The sequence below is a fragment of the Aplidium turbinatum genome, chromosome 12, assembly GCF_918807975.1.
Source record: "Aplidium turbinatum chromosome 12, kaAplTurb1.1, whole genome shotgun sequence".
In the NCBI taxonomy this organism is placed as follows: domain Eukaryota; kingdom Metazoa; phylum Chordata; class Ascidiacea; order Aplousobranchia; family Polyclinidae; genus Aplidium; species Aplidium turbinatum.
The window spans coordinates 4186551-4213390 of NC_137483.1; the positions used below are offsets into that span (position 1 = coordinate 4186551).

The window sequence follows — 26840 nt, forward strand, 5'->3', positions numbered from 1 at the left end:
TCATACCAAAAATTGTGAGAATTGAACTACGAAAGTTATATCAATGCCTGGTTCAATAACATAAATGCTTCGACAAGATTTTGATTTCACAATTGTTTTTGTGACAACACAAACGTAACAGTGTTTGAATGACAGCCCGCACATATGATGATTGCACAGATTAAAAACCGAAGTTAACAACCACATGACATTGTTCGATACAGATAGAGTTCAGCAGACTGAGCGTCAAAATATATTGCTTTGCAGCCAGCAATATTTGGTGCTATGTTTTTCATCAGAGATATTGCTTATCACTTATATCTGTGCAACATACTCACACCCACAGTAGACTATGTCATTGCTGGAAACTGTTTACAGTTATTGTTTCAAAAAAAAAAAAAATTTCAGTAATAATAGTAAATGAAGTGGTTCAAAATCCTGAGCTATGTAACAAACCTTAATTGATCCCCACGAGGTGTTCCCGAGGAAGTCCACTGGACTGGTGACGTTCATTTGGGAAGGAAATCTCAGGAGGAAGTCCAACTCAACAGGGTTGATCAGTCTTTGAACCAGCATCACCTGACGAAGATAAACAAACTTTAACCCACATATGTCAGCTCTAGTTAAACACAACAGATCAAAACTGCCCAAGTCGGTCTATCTCATGACGAGTCGTTTACATGCTTGCTATTGAAACACAAACTAGTCCTGCTGTAGTGTATAATGAGCAATTTGATATATTTTTTGTACTATTTTTTATAAATACTGTTTCTTGTGTTAGTATCTTTCATCTTTTTACCTGGAAGGCAACTTGCGCGGTGAATATGATCTTGTGTTTCTCAAACAATCCTCTGGATGTGTAGAGGAAGACTGAAAACGTGATCGACGTGATCAGATTCTTCACCCTGTTCTTCAGGTTTTCGTCTGGCTCTGCTTTCAGCACAGCCTTCTCGAATACGATGCTGAACGACTAAACACAAGAATAGAACATTAATAACATTCGTGCCATGCTTTTTGTGTTGTGAGCGCACTTAAAATCAAATTCATCATAAAACGTCATAACATTTTATGTTTATTGCATGAAAAAACCGTTCATTATCGATGCAGTGTGATGTGAAAATCGAGCAATACACAAAGTTTAAAGTAGGTATCACGCTTGGCTCCTGTCCACTGTCCAGTCGTTATTGTTGGTAGGATTGAAAGTTGGAGCCATCAATGCTGGCCACCTACTTAAAAATTCAAGCAATGGCTAGCTGAAATTGACCAGTTAAAAAATTCCGCTTCAAACTGTTTAAAATAAAAATAGTAGGCTATAGCTTCTTCATTACCTTCAGTGAAAATTGGTACATTGGGTGGATCTTGTACAGGTCGTTAAGAATGAAGTACAGCAAGGATGCTCTTGCGGCGGCAGGTCTGTAGTGTTCTCTCGCCTCGTTAATCTGAATCTCTGTAGTCTTTGCTTCTTTCACCTTAACCTCAACCTCAGCAGCTGAACGTAAAATTTATTTGATTGATAGATTGCCTTCTAAAATCAGCAATATTTTGTCAAAAAGTACACTTAATTTCTTCTGCTTGCTCATTTTTAGACATAGTGCTGCTAGAAAAGCAATCAAGTATGCTTAATACGACTAAGTAATTGTAATAAGAATTAGATAAACAAAACCTAATGTGTATAAATATTGTATTAGTTGGGAATATTTGCAGCCGAATAATTGTAAAACCAGCTACTGTGTATAAGGTCACTTTGTAACAAAAACTGATAAAAGTACAGAATGAGGACGTTTCTGATCTATAGTTGGCTTGATATTTGTAATATAGTTACTGCGTCGGGTAAAGAGTAATGGTATTTGTTGAGATTTATATTGTAGGATTTTCTGCTATTTTCCATGGTTGCTTTCGTTATTCCCTTTATGAAAATTTCTGAAGAATTCAAAATAGCAACTTGTGACATATAAGTAGTAGACGAACCTGTTTTCTTAGTGTTCTCAAGATTTTCAACAAGAGCTGTGTCACTCAGGAAATCGCCTGACGCAGCTGATAGCCTGGCAAGTAAATCGTCTTCAAGTCTCTTGAGTGTGATCTTGAAATCATTCTGTTGCTTTGTAAGGTCAAGCTGTGGGAATTAATTTCTCGTTAGCAATCATTAAGCATACACTGAAGATGATGGACTTTAGAGATGGTGTTTTTCAGCTAAAGTTTCTCTAAAGCAATAGGCTACCTCAGCGCTTGTAACAAAATGTCAGAAATTACACCAACAAAAACTAAAAAGACTACTCTAACAAGATTACTTTGATTATCTTAACTTCAACAACTTGACATCCATTAAACAATGGCGTTTTACTGTAGTAATTTTGTAAGTATGCCTTGTAATCATCGACTGACCTTCAGTGCTTCCAAGTCTGGTCTTTCCATTCCCACCACGTTTGCCAGTAGCTGATCTTCGAGACCTTCTCTTGTCACAGTGAAGTTGATGAGTGTGCACTGGGCTTGCATCTCAGGCTGGTAATGAGGATTGGCCAGTTTCGTATGCAGAATAAGGCGGAAGTTTGAGTGGTATTCGCATTCCTTGTCCCCAATCTTTATGTACCTGTTTCAAGAAAGCACGGCTATTTACAAAGATATCAGCATGGACCAAATTAAAAAAAACTAACACCCCAATATAAAACATATATTTATAAGATTAGTACTAAAGAAAAAGTTAAAACAAAGAGAAGTAGAGGATATCACATGGCATTAAATAGCTTGCAAGAGTTGTTGGTTGTGCTCCATTTCTGTTTCTATGCCTCATCACATACGAAAGGATACAAAAAGCATCTAGATATGGTATAGCTGTACCTTCCTTTCTTGATGGTTTCTCTGCCCAGCAGTGGACCCAGAACAGGGTCAACAGACTCTTCAATGTTTTCTATCAGCACAGTATCTCCCACACCAAGAGCGTTCTCAATCACATCCAAGTATCTGCAAAGTTATGGATGCCAATGAAAGGCAAATCGCTAGCGAAAACAATGTTCTTGTGACAATCATAGCCTCAGGATCAAGCAAGTTGCGTCAATTTTGTACATTTTTGCGCATTGAATCTGCTGATTGGGTTGCTCGGTTAAGATGAAGATCAGCTTAACCTACGAAACGTTCTTATCGTAGTAGCTGCAACATGTGTTCTCGCTATCTGTTTGATAACACCAAACACGGACTTATAGTATAGTATTCAGTCTGATACAGTTAGAATTATCAGCTTTGATCATGATCCACATAACAAACTTTACAATCTCACTTTTGATCAAATATTGTCTCCTAGTCGCACACTTTTCAAACATTACCCTCTCTGTCCAATCCTGATGACCTTTAAATCTGAACCGTACTTCTTCTTAATCCACTTGATGCCCTGAAGCTGAGGATCGATCATCAAAGGCCAACGTTGACAATTCGTCTAAAAATATTGAACTGGTAAAGACTTTTTATACTTATCGGATCTACTTTAGGCTTGTCAAGGAGACATATAATTGGAGAGTGGGGCATGAAATACATATCTACTCTTCCACCTTTTTATGTATAAGTTTTACAAACAGTTGTAGCGCAGCAAGCAGGCTACTTGTATCAAACTTACACTTCAGAAAAAGAACTACGTGCGATACTCTTCCTGCCAAATTTACTATACTGGGAAAACTTAAACGTTAAGTTCAAACAATATTACTGTATGCTACTGTTACATTCAACTTTGATTATTTTTATCAAAAGAAGACTTGATCGTACTTTTGTAAGTGCTAAAACTAAAGCAGGTCGTTCAAAGTCACATGAGGTATGGTTGACAGTTTGAGGGTGATACGATGCTTACCAGTATTGTGGCGTTTTCCGTGCTCATTCTATCGGAAGGCAATCCTTCGTTGTTCCATCCAGCGATGTCGGCTTCGTCGGTAAGCATCGACAGGAAGTCGAAATCTTCCGTGATTGGAATTGGAGTCTAGTAAAGGAACATGATATGCTTACCACTATGGATGGTATCTTATTACAAATTAGGCTAATCTTTCCGTACTATGAAATATACTAAACAAAGTGCCTGACGGCAATTGAAATTTATGGATGTTAAGTTGGTAGTAACGACGTAATATGGTCATTGGCACACTTCAAACACTTTTCCTGGATATTTTGGCGTTTATATCTAGTCTCGGTGCACCAAACTCAGTTGATCAATTCACTTGTAGCAAACTATTCGAACTCCGCATCTCATTGTGAAGCAGAAAAAGCTTTATCTTACCTCTAAAGACTTAAGGAACGGCAACCAAAGTTCCTCCATAAGACGAAGCCTGTATGGCTTTGTGAAGTAACCAACGTATGAGACGAATGCTGAAAACACATCAATTGTTTGATCTGACCGTCATCTATCAGTGGCGTACAGTGAATATTTTATTGGGTAGGCTTTTTATTTTTTTTAGCAAGCTCCGAACACATACTGGTTTGCACAATCGTTTTTCAGATCATATCAAAATGAAACTTGATATGAAAAATTATAGTGCTAATCAAGTATGTGTCTGAAACATTGAAAAAAGCACATATCCAACAAATGGTCACCGCAGCTTACACCACTGAATTCAATGTCATGTGTAGTTGTGAGAGAACCTGACAATGTAGCATGAAATGGAATTTGTGAAAGATAAAATCAACAATTTATATCAACAATCAACAACCCACAACATCACCCATCAACATCACCCATCAACCCACCCATCAACAACCCAATCAACAATCCATATGGGTTCAGTTCAATTGTTTTTTTGGGGTTTGACTTTTCATTGTGAAATAAGATAAACTATGAAGGAAAGTAAGTATGCACTTAAGAAAAGCAAAGTTTCGAGAAGAAAGTACTATACTCTATGCTGAATAACGTAAAATAGCTGATGCAAAGTAGCCAAAACTGTAGCCTAAGTTTGCAGTATGCTGAAAACAGTTTAAAGAATCATAGAAAGTATTTTGCCTACATTTTGTAAGGTGAAGCAAGCCTGTCTGTAAAATCAACAGAAATATCTTTAAAAATTGAATGAGGCTGTGCACCAGGCATTTGGTTAAATAACATGATACGTTTTTATGGTGCAAACTAAGCTGAACTATTACAAGATGTATGAGGTGATAATCTGCTTTTATACCGACGACGATCTTTGTTCAATAATTTGTTTTGCTAACTTAAATAGGTTAATTAGATTACTGTGGTACTGTTAACCTGGAAGGTCGAACGACCATTCATGCAGGGACTTGGGTAATTTCTTGATTCTAAGTTTTTACTCAATCACCATGCTATTCCATAAATTGTTTTTCGACCAACTGTCGGGTGACAGATTACAGTATTTATCTTTACATGGCATCTTTAAAAATTGTTCACCTGTGATGATGAGAGTATTTCCTGTGAGTTTAGTCTCTTGCTCTCTGAAGTCCTGGACTGCTTGTGCCCAACGTACGTTCTCGCTTGTCAGCCCACCAACAAGTCTATAGAATTAAATCCATGATTATACTTTGAAATTGCAAGTATGTTGAATCAGTTCTCAAATTGAACATCCCATAAGAGCCTACTGGATTTTAAAGACACTTTGGTGCTTTTCAAGTTTATGGTGGAAGAACCGACATTAGTCCTCACCTGTTGGCCAATGAAATGGTTAGTTGTGTTGCTTCTGCTTCTTGCTGACATTTCAGTTTCGCCGCCGTAGCCTCTTCAAACTGGGCGGTCAGTTGTGCCAAATTTTCATTCAAGACCTAAAGCAAACAACCTTCTTTATTCTTGCTCAATAGTAGGCTACCGAACTATCTAATGCAAAGCTGAATCTCAGGACTATTAGTTCCCTGAGAAACAATTTTTGCAACGTCCAATCAAACCCATTGCCCTGTGACTTGGAACAAGTGTTCTGCAGACCAACAGCTGTTTGACAAAAAGTCTTTTTATGTGACAAATTACTGTTCAGGCTCCCCGCAATACGGGGAACAAGAGATGTTACATGGATATAATGGTATCGCTTCATTACAGAACAATAAGATAAACAAAGTATGGCTGCTTGCTGCTCTAGTTATCATAATTGTAAGTTAGCAATAGTTAAAAGTGTTTGATTTGCTACAAAATAATTAAAAGTTTGTTTGCTGTTTTGCATGATTTTGTTGTGCACAAAAAGTGTTCTGTGGTACAATAAAATTGAAAAATACAAAAATTTGTTGTTGGATTTTGTTGTCTAGGATTATATTTGTCATCCGAAGTAAATCGTACAAAACGTGTTATCGTACAATTTTAACCATTTTTACATTGATTCCACCTCTGACATTTTGCTGTCTGGAATATGAATACAAAGTCAGAATATTAAGAGAAATTTACTTCGTCGTGTAGGTTCAATGATTGAAACTGAAATCTAAGCAGACTTCAAGTGAAACTTCTAATTTTGATCCAATGCACTTACAAATAAGTTGCGTATTTCCGACAGACATGTTTGTTTGAAATACTCACGGCAATTTTGTTCTTGATAACGGCAAGCTTATCCTGGGCAGCCTGAAGCTCAGCGGTCGCTTTAGCAAGAGCGATTCTCTTTGGTTCGACGTCACAGAAGATTTCATAGAAGCGCACGATGTTGATGGCCCAAGCACACAAACCAGCAGCGGCAAGCGACTATGAACAATAAAGTTTCAAAAAAATTGCTGACCAAGCGTTAAACGACAACGAAAAGCATTCATTGTCACGTATGTAATTTTAAACTTTACTGGTATTTTGACCAGGCTACTGTTAAAAAGTGCTAAGGCCAAATACCATACAAAATATACTTTCACTTGCAATTAACTACTTACAAAATTTTTTGACTTTAACAGGACAGTACCGAAATAGTTTTCACGTCACAAAATTTGCTTATAAAAGTGTTGCACTCCAATCTTTTTCAAAAATTTCAAGTTTGGTAAAATTTGATAAAATAATCTCTAAGTTTACCTTTGATCGAATGAACTCGGGATCAAACTCAGGATTGTCGATGTACGGTTTGATTTGCTTCAAACATGCCTCAGGAATGTTCTCCTTATCGTAGGTAATCAAAGCGTCAAGGAACTGGTCAACCTGAGAAGGAATGAAGACACATATGTCACAGTAGTTTTTAGATGAACCAACTGTTATAAAGCATGAATGAACATTCAAACGAAGAAGACGAATTCGAAACCATTTGTAGCAAAAAATGTTTGTGCTTTTCCTTATGTGCTTTAAATTCTTCACCGCCATATGAGAGAAATGGAGGAGCCACTGAAGACAACTGGTGGACCTGATGTTTAAGGATGAAGACCAGGCTTCTTTGAAGCAAAGTAGAGAGAGAGAGCTTACCTTTGCCATCATAATCTTGCCCGACTTCCAACTTCTATCTTTGGGAATTTTTCCAGTTGTGGCCATTAGAACCATCACCCCAGCCACTACGTTAACCACGGCCCCTGGAGGGGACCCGAAGGACTTCAACTCTGTCAAGTTATTCTGCAAAACGGATTAAACTTTTACATTTTCTTAGCTAAGTTATAAATAAACAGAAATTCTTTGAAGCCTTTGAATGACCGTTGGGCTACACCTCATTGTGTTTCCTTTGGTGTGGTGCTTAGTTTTCAACTAACGCTTTAACCTCATAAAACTGCGTCTCAGCTAAATCGTAACAAGTTAACAACTTTTCAAATTCATGTTTTATTTTAGACCATCAAAGCAAAAAATATTATTTGTCATTGTATAACACGAGCCTGGAAAAGCGTAGATTTACTAATCTAGTTACAAGGATTTGGCAAGATTGCCAAACCTTAGGAAATTACAAGTTCTAAGGTCCATGACTAAAAGTTGTAAGGTCCGTGATAACAACACTCTTACACCATCTAATGATTAAGCTGCTACGGCAAGCATTGTGTTTCGCTTGGATGACCGAAAATGAAACTGCAATTTATACATAGTGGTGTTCCTCACTTTGTTCAGTGTATCCAGAGCTTGTTGAGCGGCTATTAGAGCTGGTTCAGCCTTGGCAAGGTCAGATTCACAATCGTTCTTTTTCTTCGTTACTTCAATTTCGATGACGGTAACCTTTTCTTCTTCAATGTCAGCTATTGCTTTCTCTTTGCTCACTTTCTCTGTCTCAACTCCGACAACCTGCACCAAAAACATATTAAGTGACGCTTACATCTCTATTTTAAAACTAATGTGTAACATAATTGAAATTGGTCACAAACATAGTGAGTTTGAAAAGAGATGTGAAGAAGCATTTGAATTAAATCAGTTTGAAGTTGTGAGACTGCAGATGCTATTGTAGCGAAGTTGATTTCTAATCTTTAAAATGAGGCTGGCTAGCTGTTGCTGCGTAAGTAGCAATGCATCCTATGCTAAATTAAATCAGTTCATAAAACATTTACAACACGAGTCCTTGCATGATATGTTGTACTGGATAAAGTGACAATTTTATTACAGAACCACTGACAAGTAAAAGCAGTTGGTTAGTCCAGTCCACCCCGATAGCTCAGTTGGTTGGCGCATAAAAGAAGAAGCTTTAAGATCATGCGGCGCTGGTTTAACTCTCAAGGTCTGCGTTTGGGCATTGCACGTTAAGGACTGCTCTCCATTTAGCTTCTTCTATTGGATGGAATAATTTCCCGGCAACAACACTTTAACAATCGGAAACTTCAATCTGTCAATCTCGGTGACCGAGCCTGTGTCAGTGAATCAAAGCCTCTACAAGTATATGCGAAACTGCCAGGATTAAGCTGTCAAAGAAGCTTTCCCAGTCCGAGGTTAAAAAATTCAATCTATCAGTTTACTCTCCAATACCCAACGTTGCTTTGAATATTATCATTACAAACCTGGATAAGCTTGTCCGCGTCTTCGTTCTTTTGTTTCAATTCAATTTCTTGTGCTGCCAATTTAGCTTTCAAATCGTCGACCTATGGATTGAAGCGATAATGAACAATTTTATTTCAAAGTCGATTTGTTTTAGGTTAACCAACAGAATGAGGGAGCCAATTAGACATACGGTGTGTGGCTATAAAAACTTGAATCATTTCATGGTGGCAGTATGAGGTTTTTCCCTCATGGAGGGCGTTTACCAAACAATGTGCTAAAATGGGAATGTTCGAAAAATCATGTAAAAAATACTTTGCAGCCAAATTTGGCATCATGTTGTGACATTGGTGATTTTTTCCTGTCAATAACTCCGGGGATTGATCTAATTCTAACGGAGATGTATTTGATCGAAACAAACTGCCCCCTTTTTTAGGAAACAACCTTCTGCAGACTTTGAAACAACACTGTTCGGAACAACTAGTTGTTGTTACCGTCTTCTTACCTGAGCTGCAGTGCTTCGCAGCTTTTGTAAACCATTCTCAAGACGTTCCACCGAAGCTTGCAGTTCCGCGTTTTTCTTGGCCAACAAAGTCTCGTACAGCTTGATTTGTTCCAAGAAACTCTTCGGGGTGGTGTAGTTGTAGCGTCTGCAAGGAGTGTTTAATTAAATATTATTACATTTGTGGAAACTAAACGTTTTCATTTTATGTATATTGCAGATTTGTAATTCCTGATGCGGTTACAAGTACGTGTCAAAACCGTTTGTTTTGTTTAATTACGCTGTATTTTTTTTGTGTATTACATAATGTTAAACTCGTTAAAGTTACTTTGTTTTGTCTGTCTATGGTTCAACAAAACGTTTTGGCATGTAAATGGCTGCTTCTGCAAAGATGTTTCAAAATAAGTCACATCCACATGATTTTACGGTTTTAAAAGTGTAACACACTTACTTGCTGCAATAGCATTTAAAAACGCACAGGATATTCTAGGTTACAAGAAACCAGACATTCAATGAGTTGCATAGCAAACACGAGAAGATACAAAACGATAACCGTCAAGGATAGGAGGCATAAACACAGTTTATTTCATGAAGCGTTCTTACCTTTCGTTTAGCAAGTAATCCTTTCCTTGGTCATTGACACACATGTGGACGTACGACATGAATTTACTGATCGATTCTTTCTGAGCGTCATCCTAGAAAAAAGAGTTTGTAACATATCTCATAAAAATATCAACAACATACAACTTACCTCTGCTTACTGGTGTGTAACACTATTTTTCCACTTAGAAATATTTCTTTGTCATATATATCTTAATAGTCTGCAGCAGAAATGAGAGACTAAGATAAAAAAGCAAAGTCAGTTGTTCGTCGTTCACTGATTTTTGTTGAAAGCAAAGTTTAAGTTGGTTTATTGCAAACATAGCTCTGTACTAAATGCATAGACTCTTTTGAATGTCTGCAGTCGACTATAGAATCACCCTCTCTGTCTTATGATGATGGCTTGGAAGAACGTCGCATAAGAAAAACTACTCCTACAATTTTTATGGGTTATGACATGTACACTAAAACCTTTGTTCCATAACTTAATGCAGAAGGTATGACTTTAACATTTTATCGAACAATATCGAAAACATACAAATAAAATTCCTCTGAGACAAAGACAGACATGTCTAATTGCATATGCTAAGTAAATCTGGAACGCCAACAAAGAGTGTAATAGAATAGTTTTCTTACCAGTTTAAACTTTTTCTCACCTCAATATTCTCAATTTCGCCCAGGAACCTCAAGCTTACAGATTCCAGCGCATCCTTAGGCCATTCGTGGAACCAATCGATGGCTGTGCAATTGACCACGCCTGGAAATTTCCTGGCACGCACACGAAGGGTGTTCCCCACCGGCGAGAAGCATAAAGCAACCTATGCACAACATCATGCAAACAGATTGTCGTTTCGTAAAACCATCACTGAATGTTATAAGCCCTATCGCCAGCTCGGTGGTCTACTACTTTCAAGTTATGCAACACCATTGACATTTTATTCATTACTTCAGTAATTTATGTCATGCGACAATCCTCTATGTGTCATGGTATGACCAGTTGTAAAATCCTTTATTTTTACATTTATTTGACGTCTGCAGACGTTGAATAAATGTAACAATGACAGATATTGCTGCCTGGGTGCTCATGTCGCCATGGACATATATTGAAGAGGTTAGATAAATTAAATAAGCTAGCTGTTGATGCGGCGGTTAATTCACCAAACACTTGAGTATTTTCTTCAGAAGCGTCTGAGCGTTGAATCAGCTGTTATTGCGATACACAAAACACTACTGAAAGCTACAAGCGAGGACGAAGCTCATAACCCACAGCTTACTTTAAATCCAGTCTATCTATAGCAATTTACCTTTAAGTTTCTTCGCACTCTTTCAATGAAGAACTTCCAGCAGGTTTCTCTGGTGTCCTGCAAACCAGCTCCTTTCACTTCATTCCTCACCCCGTTTATGATGTTCTCAATTTCATCATCAGGGAAGAGATCGGCAATCTCACCAGTGGACAACATGTCGTTGACTAAAACCAGGAACCTCTCATCAGCAACCTAGTGAGATGAAGCACGTTAAAACAGGACGTCATTGTTAATTACCATAACAATTGTAGCCAATAACAGTTTTTGTGCGCAATTTTTAGCTGTCCTCTTTTGTTCCCATCCAAAAAAAAAAATGTTTTTTTTCATCTTTTTGTTTAAATCTTATCTGCAGAATGAGTATATGCACTGTCAGTTGGAATCGAAGCAGTGCCTCTGTGTGTGGCGTCTCATCAAACTTACTACTTACATAAACGCACTTCATAAAACCGATAACAAACATAATCATTGATCATACCAGAATAGTCTGATAGAATGCCAAGTAAGCTGATGTTCCTGATCACATCATGTAAAATATTGGAAACCGATGATAATTGGTCATGAGTGTGGAAAAAATAAAGGATGCGGTGTGGGTAAAATAAACGAACTCACTTGGGCATCAGTCAGCAAGAAGAGAACTCCAATGTTTTTCACCCCAGCCTTGACGAAAAGCGCACCTAGATCAACCTGAGAAGAAGTAACAAAAATTAAATGATACCAGAAAAGTAGACACATCAAGTGAAGATAACCTACTTTTCCACATTCGCCTGCCATCTCCTTTATGCAAAACATTTAGAAGTGACATCATTCACAAGCAACCAAAAGACAAGTTACACAAAATTTAATTGCAATGTGAACCTACATATTAACCTCATTTTATGAGCAGCAGGAATGAAAATCGAACAGAAACCTGTCAGTTCACATCATATTGTCATATGTACCTTCAAATCAGCAATGCCGTAACCTTTGCGAAGTGTGATTTGGAACACATCCAAGTTGCTTATGAAAGCAGCAAGTCTGGACAAACTCTGTTTACCAGAACCACCGACACCGACCAATAATGCATTGCCGCGTGGACTTTCAAATATGCGATTGATTCGGCAACTGGGAGTTAATGCATTAAAAAATAACGTCACGAACTTATCACAATTGTTTTTTCAAAAAGTAAATCTTTTCTGTCACAGATACTGGTCGTACAACATAATTTACTTAGCAAGACCTTGTCAAAATATACAGTATAAAAACAACTGCAAAAATTGTAAACCAGGAAAAGTTTTCAAACATAACAGGCTACAGTACATCCACGCAGTAAGATATTTGCTATGTGCTTCAAAGAGAATGTCACCTCTATATGAACTTACATGTGAGCCATAGCGTCGCCAAACAGGACAAGACTCATCGCTGCATTCATTTCATTGTAATTGTCTAACGCGTCCACCAGAAGCTTGTTGAGAGCATCCCAAGTGGAGATGGGAAAGTACTTTGGCTCTCCGATCCCAGTGGCGAAGTGACAGTAGATGTGGGGGTCCGGTTTTATATTCTCAACAGGAGCGTCCTGTGATGTCATAATGAAATGTAGTTAGCAGTATTTAAACATCTTGAAAGCAGTGTATTTGCTCGTTAGTGGTCTTATCGTTTACAGTTTCACATCGAATGAAAGTTTTAATTGGCTATGGCGATCGATCCAAACATTCTCATATCAATTATCAGTTCTCCGCCGCCCTCTCCGCCGCCCATCAGTTCTCCGCCTCAGTTCTCCTATCCGCCCCGATAGCTCAATTGGTTAGCGCGTCACTTCTGGAACGAAGAAGCTTCAAGATCAAGGGCCGCTGGTTCGACTCTCGGGGTGTGCGCTTGAGCAACGCACGTTAAGGACTGCTCTCCATTCAGCGGCATCTAATGGATGGAATAATTCCCTGGCAACAAGACTTCAACAATCGGAAACTTCACTCTGTCAATCTCGGTGACCGGGCCTGCGTCAGTGATTCAAAGCCTCTACAAGTATGCGAAACTGCCAGGATTAAGCTCTGCAAGAAGCTTTCCCAGTCCGAGGATAAAGATTCAATCAATCAATCAATCAATCTTCTGTAGAATGAAACCTTTTAATACTCAGTGAAAATTTGGTACATAAATTAAACGATGATACCTCAAAGTATTTCTTGGCAATGTCCATAGAAAGTTCATCAAACGTTGACATGTCTTTTTCATCGACAAGTTTGTCCTTGTACACTCGAGAGGCTTCGTGGAGCCAGAGCTTGACGCTGTCGTGCACAGTTTTGACGGCCTCAGGGGTTGTGAACAGAATACCCTAAAGAAATAGAACCTTTGTATCTCTACACTGTTAATGAATTTGGAAGAGCGGCGCGTTTTGCTTCAAACTGTCATTGTACGTAAACCATGCCGGTACTCTGGGTCAAAAAATTATGACTATTGTCAAAACCTAAACAGAAGTATTTTTATTGAGAGATGCATTTGATTGCTTTGATATAAAAATTAAGCCGTGTTAAGTTTTACCCCGGCATTGCAGTTTAGAATATATAGCACCATCATGAAGCAGGCATAATATAATGAAAACTGAACCGAATTAATTACATTAAATGTGATTGTTGCAGATAAATGCTAATGAGGAGACGATATTCGCTTCAAGTCACTTTATTATACTTTACTATATTTCCGTTTAAAATTTAATATACGGGGTCATGGCCCGGAAAAAGTTTTATGTCAACTACTTTAGTTCTATTCATGGGTAAATAAATATCTAACGTATAAGCAGAGCGTATAAGCGTATGAGCGTATAAGCGTATGAGCGTATGAGCGTATAAGCGTATAAATATCTAACGTATATATAAGTAGAGTGAACCATAGAGGTGATTTGTCACAGGTCTGCTAAAATATACGACACTTACTTGGAAGATATTGGAAAGATCTCGAAGATTGAAGACATAGTGAAACTTGATCGCAGTGGGGAGGAAGATCTGAGTTACTCGTTGATGAAGATCAAGCGCTGCATCAATGATCAGATGGGATGCTTTTTGGATGGCGGCGCTAAATTTGTTTGATTTAATATGCTGGTTGTAGATGCTGCTGTAGATGGTGCGGAGAGCTTCTTTCCCAGGGAAGCTGAGAGCCAGCACACAGAAATGTCTCTGCATGAATATTGTATACATTAAGCTCAGTCTAAATGAGATCAAGGCAAAAATACCTTAAGTGAGATTATAATATCAATGACATTATTGAGCGCTTAAAAACCATTTGGCATTTGTAAATCTCTTGCGGTATGGTCTTATAAGATTTTGTACGTTTTGGCGACTGATATTGTCAGGCTTCATTTTTATGAAAACTACACTTTTTCATCTTTCATTGCTTTCCCAGATAATCCAAAATGTTATATGCACTTTCGTAATCCTCATTAGTTGACTGTCAATTGTGTGAGCGAGTAGGCCTACTGAGACCACCTGACCTACGTTCATCGAATGGACATGGCCGTCTTAGTAAGAATAGCTTGCTTGAACGTAGGTATGAACGATGAAGTTTACTTTTCTTACTTGCCTATCTGCATCATCTACGGTACATCAGTATTTTACTGGGAAAAAGCCCGGACGTGATAGTAATTGCAACTACCTAAAGAGACTAAACGCGACCTGAGTGTGGCAACTCACCTGCAACCTTGAGCTGATGGTGAAGGATCCGGATGTTGGGTTCATGCAGACGACATACTGGACGTTGTGGATCTCTTTCAGTGTCAACTTCTGTCGATCGTACCTGTTCAAAACGTTTTGTGCGTTTATTGGTCTTTGCAGGCAATATGCATTTTACCAATGAAAGCTAATGCTACCTGGTTGCTATACTTTAAACATAAAAATATTTCCTTACAGTTGAATTATATCAAAAAATCTAATGTGTGAATTTGAGCATTATCACAGATATTTTTTTGTTATAACCTAGCATACCACTACGTTTTTAAACCAACGTTTTGTACAAGTTCGAGTGCTTCAAAACACTATGGTATTGCACACCTTCATTTTTCAAGGAAATAATAAGCTTGTTTTCTAAATTAACCCATAATTTCAACCCAACAAATCGAATAACAGACCTAAGGCTTTTCAGACCATCTCAAAAATATTACAAATGCCTCACCAATGCTTGTAGTCCATGTGCTGTCTGATGAGAGTGTGAGGTTGCACTGTGCCGTACTTGTCGACCTCTGGCATGTTGATGTCGTCGATGAAGTACACCAGCTTCTTTGTGCCAGGTGGACCGTAGTTTCTTCCAGCTTTCTTTTCCAGGGGCTTTTCAAGCACAGCTATAAAAGTTTAGAATGAACAATAAGTGTACAGAAACATAATGCGTTTAAATCCCTTTTTAAAAGTATCTCCAACATGTTGAAATTCGAGCAAAGAGGACAACGCCATTTGATAAAACCAAAGTATTTAGGCTACTGGGAGAACTCATCACAGTTATTCCAACCTTTGTTATGAATGAAACATTATAAAATGACAGAGGTTACAGCATGGCTTAGAGAAAACTTAAACTGACTGTCGAGCTGCTCAAGTCAATCAACTCATAGAACTCAGCAAACATAGCTGAACCGTAAATTTATTTCTGACATGTAATTAAATCAACATTGTGTGATATTTGTACGTTGATAATGTTACATTTTAATACCACTTTAATTAATGCAACTGCGATAAGCTGAAAACAAGCAATTTTTCACAACTGTATTCACAACTTACTTTGCAACATCTGTGACGTTGTGTAGTAGTTGAACGGCACGTTGGCTACAACAAAATCTTCTTCATCCAATTGAGAGAGTTTATTGTTGACGAGCACAGACTTCCCAGTCCCTGCATTACCAACCAACATGACTGGACGCAATTGGGCCATGAGGAGATCCATGAAGTATTTGATGCTGATTGTCTCTGAGTTGTGAACTAAGACAGCCTGAAAATATTTTGCGTTGAAGTTAACCACAACGGGAAAAGAGCAAGGTTACTTAACCGATGTTTGTATTATGAAAAATTGTTTTATTTTTACACAGAGCACATGTATTTATTCGCAGCCAAATAAAAGTAGCCTACTACACTACATCATACAAACAAGTTTATTTTCACACGAGTCAGTTCAATCAAAAACAGCTAAAAATCAATTTCGATCCGCTAGCAGTTAGATCATCTTCAGTTAAAGCTTATTCAAATAAGATTCGTGTGAAAATAAATTTGCTTGTATTGCAAGACATGTAACCGAGTCGTTCATATCAAGCATTGTTGTGGGTTTGACACCTGTCAGAAGATATTTCATTGTCTGGAGACAGTTTATCATTCATTAATTTTGATTTGCGACAAGGTGTCCAGAATTGTAAAGGTCGTTCAGTTGTTTCTAGCCACTACCCTCAACAAAAGAAGAAACAAGACTTAAGTAATGGAAACAACTATTCGAAAATGACCCATCATACACTGAAATGAAGATCCCACCATCAGAGTCCCTCTCCCCAGGAGCAAACGCTCCTTGGGCAAAGTGGAAAACATTAAATCGACTCTGAACCGGTTTTGGACGCACTAAGTCTGCAATGGTGGAGTGGGGCTACGACACGGGCCCTGTTGCATGTATCTGTGGCACCGAGCCCCAAACAGCGGACCACCTTCTTGTTTGCCCTCGGCTTGCCACCCGGTGCAGTAGGTGGGACCTGTCAGAGTATAACTCCGTTGCGGAAGAATGTGTCAGTCTGTGGTGTATCAACGAACTTTAGAAGACTCGATAGAAGAAGAAGTTGTTTCTAGCGACGTTTTTATTTTTTTTGTCAGTGGCTTTACCAATTAAAATTACTGCATCAGAATCTACCTGAAGTGGGATCTCAGGGTCCAGCTCGAACTTGGGAACCAATTCGCTCCAAGGCTGGAACTTTCTGGTGGCACTGTCGATGTAATATTCAAATACTGTTCCATGACTTGGGAATTTGATTGTTTTGAATTCAGTTGTCCACCATTTGCTGAATTCCACACGGTGGTCTACAAGCTGTATGGTGCAGAAAAAAGTGCAAAAGAATTAAGTTACTGGTATCTGAATGTTTATTGAAAATATTCAACTGTTTAAGTTCAACAGCTTGCATTAGGTGTTTTTGCGGTTTATTTGTTACAATGATCGGAAAACAAAAAAAAAATACAAGGAAGAAAAAGCACATAAATTTTGTTAATTTGCTTGTTCGCTGAAACGGCTACGAAAATAAGCACATGTGTTCAAAATAAGTTGACAAGGGTTTTAAAGCAATATTTATTAGAGTTTTAAGTTGAAGCGATACTGCTACGTTTCCCAGATAATGCTAGATTGATTTTCTTTGTTTTTTCAGCAATCAAAATACCTGATCTTGGAACATTGCGCCACCGAATGCCCAAATACAAGCAAAGACAAAGTAAAGTTCATAGAGATCTTTCGGACAGTCAGGAGGAGTGTTTTCGGGAGTGAGAAGAACCTCCAAGAGGTGACACAGCATCTGAATCATGCTTTGTTCCGGGATTGGAATGATGGTTTTGAATCTGTGGCACAAAAATTGAAAATAATCAATTTGTTTGCACTTTAAAGTCTCATGATTATCAACAAACGTTTTCACTCTCCAGCTTGACTCATAGAAACCTAAACTGTATTTTTCAAGAAAATAATCTTTTCTTGGAAATCTATGTTTTTTATTCAAATTAGTTGTAAAGTTGAAAAGCAATGTTAGCCAATGTTTGAAACACACTTCCATTTCTTTTGATCAACACCAGCACACTATTAACTAACCTGAACTTGAGAGCATCCAGGATCGGAGGAACGTATTTGTCAAACAGAATAGTAAGGTTTGCTCTTTCTGATTGCACTTCTCTTTGGTCGATCCATGACGACACTGGAGGATTCCATCCGAGATCAGCAGGATTTACGAAAAGGATGCCAGCTCTATTATAAAAAAGACAGCAGTTTCAAATGTTTGTGAAAGGTTGCATTATGTGTACTTTTCTTCACAACTCGAATGATTATATCGCAAAATAATTCTTACACTGGCCGGGAATCATATCTTCGTTACGAAAGGTTTATTTTTACTTCATAACGCGCTTGTTTTGCTTTTTAAACTCGTCACTTTCACTTCATTTTCACTTTTAGAAAGATCAACGCACATTAGAAGTTTATTTTGACAATTTAAAAAATGGCACTATTGGAAAGGAAGCTATAGCTCCATTCAGAGCGTCAGTCCTGAGGTTCGTTGTTTTATGATTGTTACCTGGAAACAGTGGCTGGTGTTGCTGCCTTCAAATGGCTGATTTCAAACAACATTCTCATTGATGGAGTCAAGGGAATGCGTTCGTTGCTGGCTAGTGTCAATACCTGTGAGAGATATGGTTAATGGTGATTGAAACCCGAACCTCCTTTTTTTTTTTTTTTTTATCAAAAACTGACGCTGAAATCAAAAAACACTGCTGACGCTTTTTCTTTGAAGACTAGGAAAAACAAAAAATATCTTTAACTAACAAATCAGTGCAAATGGAAGGGTTTGGTCTAGCCTACATTTAAAAAAAAAATGAAGTGCTGTACCAGCAAACATTTATAGGATTGGCCCATGATACAAGAGAAGGATCGAAACATTGACCACTGTCCGCAGTGAACAACGTCTTTTTAAGTCCAAAGTCATGTAATTTTCACTTTATGTGGAGCTACGTATACTTGAGAACTTACTGATATTTTTTTATTCACTTGTTTAGCCTACATGATCGAAAGTATTGGATGGAGATTTGACAAAAACGTCATTTTAAATATACAGTATTACGAAACATTTCAGTTAGAGCTTTGCCAAAGAGTTTACCTGCTTGTACCTTGTACAACAGACATACCAAATAAAGTAATACCATACCTCTTATTGTTATTTTAATCAACTTTGCCTTTTGTTTCCTCAGTCCATTTTAGTGACTAACAATGTCAATTGATCAAACACCTTGAAAATGTAATCTTGTTAGGTAAGCCACATTTTTCCAAGATGCTGACTCACTTTGTTATCATCCATCACTGTGTTAAGAGACTCAATCCACATCGGATCGATGTCACCATCCAGAACAATCCACTTGGGACCGTCATGGGCGATGTTGGATAAGTCTCTCATGATGGTTGAAAAGAGACCGTCTTTCCATTCTCTTGTGGCCGGGTTGATGACACCTTCACAAAGCAACAATTTACTTTAATCGGTCTGTAGTTTTAGAAATATAAAGCAACAGATGTGATTCAACAGAATATTTTTTCCCATTTTGTTTTCGAAAAACGTAGCTTACTCATTTTTTGCTTTAGTTTACTCTTTGCTATGAGCTATGGAAACTCGGAAATGCAACGACCCATATATTTATGACCTATGATTTTGGGTAATATAATGTGGTGACGTTTAAACAATATTTAATGAAGAATTGAAGCTGCAAACTTATCCAAGATTTGCCATTATATTTTATCTTCACGGTAACAAATTAGACAAAAAATTGTGACAAAATTCTCTTCTGAATGGTCAAATCAAGAAAATTGAAATATTTTGGACACACAACAAGGCAAAACTCTTTACAAAGATCAGAAGAGAAAATAAATGGTAAAAGAAACAAAGGCAGACCAAAAATGATTTGGACAACGAACATCTTTAAATGGACAAAATTAAGTTATGAAACTGCAGTACGAAAAGCTCATGCTCGAGAACAATGGCGCGTTGTATCCAACGCTCAATACGAGGAAGGAACCTAATGATGACGGTGAAAAAACGTTCTACACAGACGTCAATTCCTCCGATAGTTAGAACTTGTGCTGACGAATTACTTCAATACACCGTGTCATTGCATCTAACTTCCTGACTACATTAAGCAATGCAGTTTAGCCGAGTATCTAACGAAAACGTACCGTACAGCTCGTTGTTGGTGACAGCTTTTGGATTAAGATCGACCCAAACTGGCTTTCGCTTCATGATTTGATAAGTTTTGTTCAGAGATTTCAAGATCTGATAACGAAGAGTTAATTAAAATAGTTCTCTATCGCAACTTCAGGGCCTCGGACAATTATTGTACAGGACTTAGTTAGGCCTAAGTGCCGGTAAAACGGCCTTGTGTTGTCCAACCATTGTTACATGCATTTTCTTTGTTATTGTATATATGATTTAATGTTGCGTGCGAAATATCACGTGTTTTTTTCAGTTGGTTTTAAATCTCTTCTTTGAGTGTTACAAACTTAATCCAAAATATGTAGCACTGACAATTGTGTATCACCTGAGATTTCCCTGTGCCAGCACCACCAATGATGAAGACAGAATGTCTTACTCCCAACAGCTCTTCCAGCTGAACAATCTTCAAGAGGAAGTTATCCTCCGATTGCAATTTAAGTGCTAAAATAGATTCCTGAAAAAAACATATTTGTAGGAAAACGAACATATCTCGTGCACAGGAGAAAATAAAGCGATTCCCACTTTCCAGATGTAAACTTTGTTTAACACTTTGCTCCTCAAAGGGAGGCCGGATTTGGCCCCCCCCTCATATTTCCTTTAATTATTTGAAGCACAGTAACGCCATGCACTTGGTTTTTCTTGACTTTTCCTAAAATTGCCAGGCGGATCTGATGATATTAAATTTGATGCTAAAAGTTGTGTAGTTTTCTTGTAAATTCAAGATTTTGGTGAATTTTTGCTATTTCTAGCTAACTTCCAGCAAAGCGTGAAATGGATTACATTGCGATGACAAGCCATAAGCTCATAATTGCTTCGTGCATCGATATGCGCGAGCAGAGAGAAGCATTCTCTTGCTTTCTTTTGTTTGGTTTGACCTCAATAATACAAAGCGCGTTATTTCTTATGCTACAAAGAAAAGCCAGTGATCGCAAAGCTGTTAATTAGAAACAATAATAGCAAACGTTTTTTGCGTTATCAGCTCTACAAAGAAGAATAGCAATCCACGATCAAAATAGTAGACTATGGAGGCCACAAACTATTCAAAACAGTTGTTTCAAGCAGATAATATTCATTGACGAATAAAAAACGTTACAATAAGAAATCTTCTCTTGGATAAAGACACGAAAACTTGGTTTCGAAATAAACGTTCTATGGAAATGCTCTCATTGACAAAACTTGCAATTGAGGAAATGTATCACTGCAAATGCTTTTGGGAGAAGCCGGAGAAATAGCGTTTTTGCAAACAGTAATTGTGAGATACTCAAAATTATGAGATAGGCTTCATTTACACGTAGCAGCTAACTCGATGGCGTCCCTTCATTGATTTATGTCGCCTACTTGTTGTTATGTCCTGTATTTTTGTTTCACAGTGCACTGTGTTTTGTTCCAAAGAGCGCAAAATAAAGATGATAATGCTTCATCTACATTACAAAATATTTTGTAATGTAGGCCTACAAACAAAATGTACAATGTACACAATGTACATTACAAAATATTTTGTACTGTAGACGAGGCATAAAGTTAGGCGTCACATAAGACAAACAACAAATCAGCTTTCTTCATCATTGATTCAACATCTGAATACGTTGCGCCAATGTATAAGAGGCCGGCTATTGTGAAGACCCGCCATTTAGGCTATAAACGATCCGATTATACCAAAAGTGGGACAAACTAGTGGATCAAAGAATGAATAAACAATGCTGAGAAAACTAAATCTAAGTGACGAACAATACCGATGTCTTCATTTATCTTGGAAAAATGCTGCCCAAACTTATCAACAAAAAATACCGTAAATAACGGCAAGGATCCCGAAAGCAGAATTTGCTCAACTTTGGCATGAATTTAGTCAGACATCTACAGTAATAATTCCACACATACAATAACGGGCTCTCAACTGCTGTAAGATAACACGATGGTTCTGGTTCTGGGCGATTTGTGTAACAGTTTAGGGGAAGACACTACTTGAAATGATGCACCACACAAAAGATTTTCAATGAAGACTGAGTCTAAAAACCGATGTGGATTGTGCTGCACAATGACTTCAAGTTCAGGACAGACAAGGCACAAAAATATCACGATAAAAATAAAGACCTTGTGGGAGATTTTCGAGAATCATAACACGATGCAAATACCAAAAACGCATGGTTTGCATGCTGCTCTAAGCTGGCCGGCAACCACAAAGGTAGACAATACAGGCAGTTTATAATTCGATAACAGCGCAATAAACATTATAAATACGTAAACCGACAATTTTCTTTTACAAACGTTTTACGTCTAATAGTAAATTTTCCCTCAACAATTTTTTGTGAAGCACTTGCAAACCACGGTTTTATAAAATAATTCATCATTATTATTTTTTACTTCTCGGATATTGTAAAACGTCATCAGCAAAATCACAAAAAAAATTTCATTACTTCAATGTAGTAGGCCTAAGAATTTCTTATAGAATTGTAGCCACGTTGTTTCAACAAAGAAGCCATTTTTTAGCAATATAGAGTTATAGAAAATAATTTGCAATCATGCAAATGGTTGGAAAGAATCTAGGAAGTCTTCTCACAATCTGGCACAAAATGATTATGTTTATTGTATCTCTGTAAAATGTTTTACGACAAACTTTGAAGCTTCGTTATAATCATTTTTATCTTTGAAGTCAAAAGTTATTTTTTTTTTTTTGGCCAGAAACATAATCACTGCCTTGCTGATGTTGTCGATATTACGCGTATTTTTAGTGCTTCAAACAATAAGGACCCAGTCAGCAATCCAGTCCTTTTACATTGATTCAACATTTGTAAACGTTAAATTTATGTAGATTTGCTGACTGTGGGTTATTTCACATTTCCTTTGTTTACGCACGTTCCTCAATTCGCTGTTGCATTATTTCGACGCTGGCGGCAATTCGCTGTTGCATTATTTCGAATTGATTGACACAATCTTCAATAAAAAGTGAGCTTCGAACTTAGCTTTGTTGATATAAATGCTGTATTTTTTGTGGATGTAATTTATGAGTCATGTTTATAAACACCCGTAAGCGAAATGACTTATGATGTGGCCTGCATGATATTTGTGATGCGACTTGACACAAATCCACAATTTCAAAAGCACCTAATTTGAACTTAGAAATTTCAGATAATTTCAACAACTTGTTCAACTGTCTTCTCTCTACTAAAAATATTCATACTACAAACTCAATTGTAGACCTAAATACACAAACGAAGATGTAAACAGCTATTCAAGCAGGCTAAGGTGTTACTTATGAGAAATTTGGTTCCATAAAACTAGAAGCTAGCCATGAGTTTGGGAATGCATTAGTTTAGGATAAAAATGTAAGACAACAAACGCAGTTTTGTTTTTTTTTCAAATTCGTGTAACAATGTTACTTTGATTGTAACTATTTTAGAATCAGTGAGTAGCTTACAATAAGATTTGCTCGCAAGTCGTAAATTCTAATCAATGCAATGATTCGGCACACCGCACACACACTTCGTGCGTTCGATCGAGCTCTTTGTTATTCAGAAGTTTGCATGAAATCGGATTAGCACGGTAATTAAATAGCGGCAAGTTAAATCAAAATTGTCGTTTTTGGGTACCTTTGCAAAAATTGAAATATCAAGTTTAACATATAAAATTTTAAAATAATGACTTTTCAAACTTATATACAAATGATTTGCTTTCACACCAGTGCAACTTCTGTTCAAATAGCATCAGCGGATAACACGTAACAGCTGATTGAATTTGATCCAAAAACGGCCCCCCCTTGAGCAGTTAACTTCCAAAAAAACGTTGAAAAGCAAAGGGTTAAGATGTGATAGCATGGAAGAAAGGACAGCAGCCTGGTCCATGACAGCGTGTTCATATCACATTGCGTAAACATTTAATTATCACTAAAACCAACTCTAAAGTGGTAGCCTAAAGTATTACTTGAACGTTTTCTACTTCACATGCTAAAGTATAAATTTGCATCCTGTTTTTTACTTTGAAACGGGAAGATGGGAGCATAAAATATAAAACTCACTCTGACGACTTTCTCAAACTCTGGATCTCGTTTCCTTGGAACATCGAGTGCTGGAAACAGATCACCGATCAACCCCATGAAAACGGGAAGATCATCTGTGACAATCTTTGGGATGTTGAAATCACGAAGAGCACGCATGAGAACCTGCAAAGTACCAGCTTTGTCAAGAAAACGTCAGCTTCTATGACCACGAAATGTTGAAGCTCTTCAGTTACTTTGCGGTTAGCAAGAAACAGCTGACTGAAGTTTAGCATTTTGTTATGTATTTTCTTTTTAAAAAAAACAAATAAACTGAACTTTGTAAATGAAGGAAAGATAATTTCACGTTAGGGTTCTAGTCCATCTTTATCTAACAGCATATACTGCATTCTATAAAACCCTCAGCTGAAATCAGGCACTTGATTTTAAGACCAGTATGCACCTGAATATAACAGCGGTAACTCTAAAGCTTGTCATTTATAAGTGGCCAGTTTATTTGTATAAAATCACTAGCAACAATATATAAGTAAGATGATAATGTGTGTGGATGTGGATACAGCGCTTTATTCGAAAGGCGTTGCTTTCAACCTTTTACGCAGAGGACAAGCTGCATCCCTCAGAGTGACTCATGCAGTATTACATTTGTTATTAGAAAGACCTTGACATCCACGGTTTACATCAGTCTGCATCTAATCTCTTAAGCAGTTGGGTATTTTTTCCATAAGGAAAAACATAAAAAACAAATATCATTTAAAACATAACTTTCATAACGGCAGAACTATGGGAGCAAAAGCTTTTGTTATTACCTGATCCTCAGCTCTTCCAGGATCACTACGTTTCAAGGTTCCGGCCACCACCAGCACAGACTTGATGGCCCTCAGCCCCCAATCATAATGGTCTTGTTTGGAGAGGAGTTCTCGACACAAAGTGTACAAAGTAATGAACTTTCGAGCCAGCAATCGATTGTCGATGAAACCTTCTGCCACCAACATGATCTCGCAAATCATGGCAAAGTCAGGGACCACCATAGCGCATGGTCTGAACAAAGGTGGAATAATTAATTTACCCGGTTCTTGGCAGCCTTTTCTTAAACATTTCATTATAAATTCAAACAATACGGTAGAAAACACATACCGCAGATAAAATTCCGAATAGGTAAAATACCACAAAATAAAATTAAAGCCAAACCATCTAAAACAAGCCTACAATGAAGGATAGTGAAAAACGAAGTAAATTTTTTACGCCGTAAATTGGCAATGCGGAACATGGTAGATCATTACCGGTCTTTGCAATCATATTTCGTTTTCGCGTTTGATACATGCTGAATGCTGATGCACATAAAAGCTCGGATTCTCGTTTGCTATATAAACCTTTGTGAAAGGTAGCAACCACAAAACTACCTAAACAAAGCTTTGAGATTTTCAGGAAGTTCTGTCCTTCCAGCGTAGCCCGGGTTCATTGTGATGAAGAGTCCAACCGTGTGCACAATGCGAATGTTCTCACCGAGGAAGTCAAACATTTCACGCTTCTCTTTGATGGCATCTTGGATGGTTTTCACCTGGTTGACGAAAGTCAAATTGATAACTTTAATACACAAGAAAACAATTTGAATTGCCCTACCAAAGAGCACAACAGTACATTATTTTTAGTCTGCCATGGAAAGAAGGAACCCGAAGGCAGTGCTGTTTCAGCCTTTGGACCACCCCAGTACTTGGTATTCTGACCACATGCTCGTTGATATAGTGGACATTCAGATTTGTGGTGACAGCTAAAAACAACGACACATCGTATATTGCATAACTCTAATTCTACAAAATAGATGAAGATGTATTTCTGTTCCCATGCGAGAACAGTTCTTAAACATTATCATTAAAAAAAAAAAAAATCAAAAAAGTCGACAACAGATATTCATACCTGTACGGCAACGACGGACAACACTTCAACTGAAATTCTGTTGAATTCGTCAAAGCATCCCCAAGCACCGGTTTGCGCCAACCCCTGGTGTAACAACAAAGTGGTTAAGTCATTAATTCACTGTCAAGGGCTTGGCCACTATCCTAAACCATCAGGGTTTCTAGCATTTTACAGTGACGCTTTCACTTCTCTCGGTCATTGACATCAGCAATAATTAAGCCTCGTCTGATTATATCGTCCTCCAATATTTCATCCCATGTTTTCTTAGGTCTTGGATTACGTGATATAAATAAATTAATTTGTAGCCTATTACAAGACATGATACCGAGTGGGTTATAGAGAGTGTAATGGTTGGGTGCTTCTTCCTTTTTCACATTTAAGCGAAATACACATCTTACCACTGTTTAAATTCAAATTCAGTTGGGTGCACTTTCTACCGTTACAATCGTTCCAACTACGTCCGACTAAAACTGGTACCACTATAGTAACAAAACTTGCAAGCTACCTTGTAGATGTTTCCAATAGACTTGTAGTCCATCTGTTCTGAACAATTGAACACGTATACCATGACGCCCAAGGCACGTCCCAAATCTTTAGTAGTCTCTGTCTTCCCTGTTCCGGCCGGTCCAGCAGGAGCACCACTCATGGTCAAGTGGAGGGACTGGGTGAGGGTGATGTAGCATCTAGAATGTTTAAAAAATGTTTCTGTACTACAGATCGAAGTTATGACATTTTTAATCAGTGCAGAATGTTAGGAAAACGCTGGGAGGTAAAAGAGCTTTGAGACGTTCTCAGTGTGGCCTATACGTATAGTAGTTGTC

General features: G+C 37.7%; 1 protein-coding gene across 1 annotated transcript in view; it reads right to left on the bottom strand.

The window, feature by feature from the left end:
* LOC145780752 (dynein beta chain, ciliary-like) overlaps positions 1-26840 on the bottom strand; it is a 55585-nt gene that overhangs the window by 7791 nt on the left and 20954 nt on the right. The window contains exons 39-78 of the mRNA XM_082592378.1: positions 26525-26702; positions 26020-26103; positions 25506-25663; positions 24912-25143; positions 24127-24270; positions 20440-20568; positions 20078-20174; positions 19197-19360; positions 18435-18538; positions 17960-18112; positions 17541-17715; positions 17024-17197; positions 15919-16126; positions 15323-15488; positions 14845-14947; positions 14092-14331; positions 13332-13493; positions 12547-12740; positions 12127-12289; positions 11798-11872; positions 11189-11380; positions 10541-10702; positions 9888-9979; positions 9288-9432; positions 8806-8886; positions 7922-8101; positions 7307-7450; positions 6926-7048; positions 6455-6613; positions 5603-5718; positions 5351-5454; positions 4232-4320; positions 3812-3937; positions 3297-3406; positions 2815-2937; positions 2362-2566; positions 1948-2092; positions 1308-1468; positions 779-949; positions 436-558 (exon numbers count right to left, since the gene is read on the bottom strand). Coding sequence (XP_082448504.1) covers positions 436-558; positions 779-949; positions 1308-1468; positions 1948-2092; positions 2362-2566; positions 2815-2937; positions 3297-3406; positions 3812-3937; positions 4232-4320; positions 5351-5454; positions 5603-5718; positions 6455-6613; positions 6926-7048; positions 7307-7450; positions 7922-8101; positions 8806-8886; positions 9288-9432; positions 9888-9979; positions 10541-10702; positions 11189-11380; positions 11798-11872; positions 12127-12289; positions 12547-12740; positions 13332-13493; positions 14092-14331; positions 14845-14947; positions 15323-15488; positions 15919-16126; positions 17024-17197; positions 17541-17715; positions 17960-18112; positions 18435-18538; positions 19197-19360; positions 20078-20174; positions 20440-20568; positions 24127-24270; positions 24912-25143; positions 25506-25663; positions 26020-26103; positions 26525-26702 — 5854 coding nt within the window. The remainder of the gene's footprint in view (positions 1-435; positions 559-778; positions 950-1307; positions 1469-1947; positions 2093-2361; positions 2567-2814; positions 2938-3296; positions 3407-3811; positions 3938-4231; positions 4321-5350; positions 5455-5602; positions 5719-6454; positions 6614-6925; positions 7049-7306; positions 7451-7921; positions 8102-8805; positions 8887-9287; positions 9433-9887; positions 9980-10540; positions 10703-11188; positions 11381-11797; positions 11873-12126; positions 12290-12546; positions 12741-13331; positions 13494-14091; positions 14332-14844; positions 14948-15322; positions 15489-15918; positions 16127-17023; positions 17198-17540; positions 17716-17959; positions 18113-18434; positions 18539-19196; positions 19361-20077; positions 20175-20439; positions 20569-24126; positions 24271-24911; positions 25144-25505; positions 25664-26019; positions 26104-26524; positions 26703-26840) is intronic.